Source organism: Cibotium barometz, chromosome 4, assembly GCF_041138505.1.
Source record: "Cibotium barometz isolate CiBa-2024 chromosome 4, ASM4113850v1, whole genome shotgun sequence".
Classification (NCBI taxonomy): domain Eukaryota; kingdom Viridiplantae; phylum Streptophyta; class Polypodiopsida; order Cyatheales; family Cibotiaceae; genus Cibotium; species Cibotium barometz.
In genome coordinates, this window is record NC_141049.1 from 28,295,554 (window position 1) to 28,298,105 (window position 2,552).

The 2,552-nt window shown below is 43.2% G+C and overlaps 1 protein-coding gene across 1 annotated transcript; it reads right to left on the reverse strand.

The window, feature by feature from the left end:
* Nucleotides 1-308: 308 nt before the first annotated feature.
* LOC147639123 (uncharacterized) lies at nucleotides 309-1,994 on the reverse strand. The gene is made up of 3 exons (XM_086782767.1): nucleotides 1,430-1,994; nucleotides 1,122-1,168; nucleotides 309-709 (listed from the first exon to the last, which is right to left on the reverse strand). Exons 1-3 carry the CDS (start codon nucleotides 1,686-1,688, stop codon nucleotides 518-520), a joined length of 498 nt encoding a protein of 165 aa, XP_086638893.1. The 5' UTR covers nucleotides 1,689-1,994; the 3' UTR covers nucleotides 309-517.
* Between the last annotated feature and the right edge of the window lie 558 nt (nucleotides 1,995-2,552).

The following is a 2,552-nucleotide window of genomic DNA, read 5'->3' on the forward strand; positions in this document are numbered from 1 at the left end:
CTTCGTGCTAAGACTTCCAAACTGTCGATCCCGTGCCTCCAATTACATAAAGGCTAAGTGCCATATAGTGTTGAGGGGTTCTTATGGCATGACCAATTTCTTAGATCATGTTAAGCACTTTCTTGCCTTAAAAACCATAAAGCATGTGTATACTTGCATGCCCTTCAAACACCCCTAATGTAAAATGAGTCAAGTAATGATAGCAGTGACAACCCCATACTAGCATAGTGACAACCCCATACTAGCATAGATATGCAACCATATTAAAGTACAAAAGCATGTAGCTGCATGAATAAAATATACCCATTCTTCAAATTAATATGCAAGCACGAAGAAAAGATGAGAAATCTACTCGTATATATACAAGTGAAAGAAATTCACTGCGCATGCAAGCAATTAGTACTAGATTTGTCATTAAGAGAAAAGGACCTCACTAATGTGTGTGTTTGTTAGCAGTAAATGCTTTTATCGCACAGAATCCATCACGTGTCCAAATATTCCCATCAAATGCGCGATGCTACTGGGTACAGGTACATGTCCACACCGCGTGCTGACCCGACGCAGAACCGTGGGCACCGGAGACGAGTTTGGGCGTGGCCACGCATTCACCAACGCAACCCGGACAATCATTGTGGCAGTGTGGAGGTCTTGATCCCGGCTCCCTCTCTTTCGAGGAAATCATGATCCTGTGATGTATGGTGGCCACACCCTGCAATAAAACATAAGCTTATGGAACAGTTTTACTTAGCACTTGTGAAAAGAACAAGTATCCCCTTTGTGCAGCATCAGTTATACAGCAGTATAGAAAAAGTGCAGTGCCACAGTTTCAAGAACCAATATATATACCGTAGCACTTTAGTATTAACATACAGAGCACGGCAAATTAAGGAAATGTTTAAGGCGTGATTGTGTCTTCAATTAAATCAACTATGAAAACTCGGTGGACGGCTCTATGGCGTGGATCTAACTAAGAGTGGTGTGGGTGTGAGCCTGTGTGTTTGTTTTTGTGTGTGCGTGTGCGCGTGAGACAGTGTGTGGTGGTGGTGGTGGCTTGGCTTAATTTTTCGGAGAGATTTCAATTGATTCAGGCAAGAAGACTTGTTTGGATGTAAAGCATTTACCGCACGCTTGATCACATCGCTCAGGTGACGTTCGCCTTGACTTGCTTCTGCGTGCAAGGCAAATCAACAGAAAAATTACCCAGCTCACCCCTGATCTCTCTCACACTCACACTCATACACAGGCATACGCAGAACATGCATGGCACTGTTCCTTCTTACTACATTGAGTCAGAATAAAAGAAGTGCAGGATTTCTTGAAATTCAACATAGACGTTAAAGGCTAACCGTGAAGGGACGAAAGTTATATATCGTAGCGTTACAGAACGTGAGCTTATATACATATTTAAAAATTAAAAATCCCTACAGACCGTTTTCTTGTTGGCGCAGAACCAGCCACGCTCTCGCACGCCAAGACAAGACAAGCACGAGCACAAGCAGGAGCAACAGTGCCAAGCTGCGCGGTGGGCTCCCCAAGGCGGATCGGGCAACGGCGAGGTGGAGAGCTGCCATTCTATGGAGAAATCCCACACTCATAAAAAGCAAAGAAAGGGCAGCTTCTAATGCAGCATACAAGGGAAGACAAAGGAAGAGTGGTGTCCACCTACAACTGCAGTGGAGTGGCAGCATCTAGTGCAACAAAAGTGGGACGGCAAAAGAAGAGGAGTGTGTGTTTTGACCCGGCACAGCCCAACAACTCTTTCTGTCGGGACCGGACACTCTTTGTTGTTGGCATGTCAGACGCCCAACCAGATCAAAGTTGCAGCCGTGCCTTTCCTTTTTTGAAGATGAAAAACAAATGACACTATGTAGACAAGAAAAAATGAATCATCCGCTGGTTCAAAATTCATTGATAAATATTTAAGCTAAGAGGATGCTAAGATGAGAGCGAGAGAAAGGAAGAGGCGTCCAAAGGAAAAGAGGGGAGTGGAGAGAGTTGAGAGGAGAGACATGGATATTATGTCTGTATTTGTGAGAGGCGAGACCACTAGAAGAGAATGAAATAGCCACATTACCGTCAATGCCATCGATATCACCCAAATATTGAGAGAGAGAGAGTAATGAGAGAGTGGTGCAAGTAGTGATATCGATGGCACTGAGTGTGAAGTGGCGATACATGTTGGTATACACGTACTGGTTATTAATGCGGCTATATCACGTGTAGTATAGGCATGACAATAGCCGCGTTGATTGTGAAAATTGTCGCGATGTGTTGTATGACCTATTGACCTTCTGTGCGACCTTTATCTCATTCCTCTTCTTTCCCTCTTACTTTTCCACAAGCATGGTTCTCTCAAACACAAGGTATGTTTCTCCTCCCTTCTATGTTTTTTAATTAAAATGTTTATATTTTTTATGTTCTTCTCCATTCCTCTTCTCTAATCCCTTTTTCTCTATGGATTTAATATTTTTTCTTGTGTGTTTGGTTTTTTGTTACGGTAAAATCTTTAGGATATGCTCTCTTTAGCTAACTCTTGAGGTACGCTCCAGCCC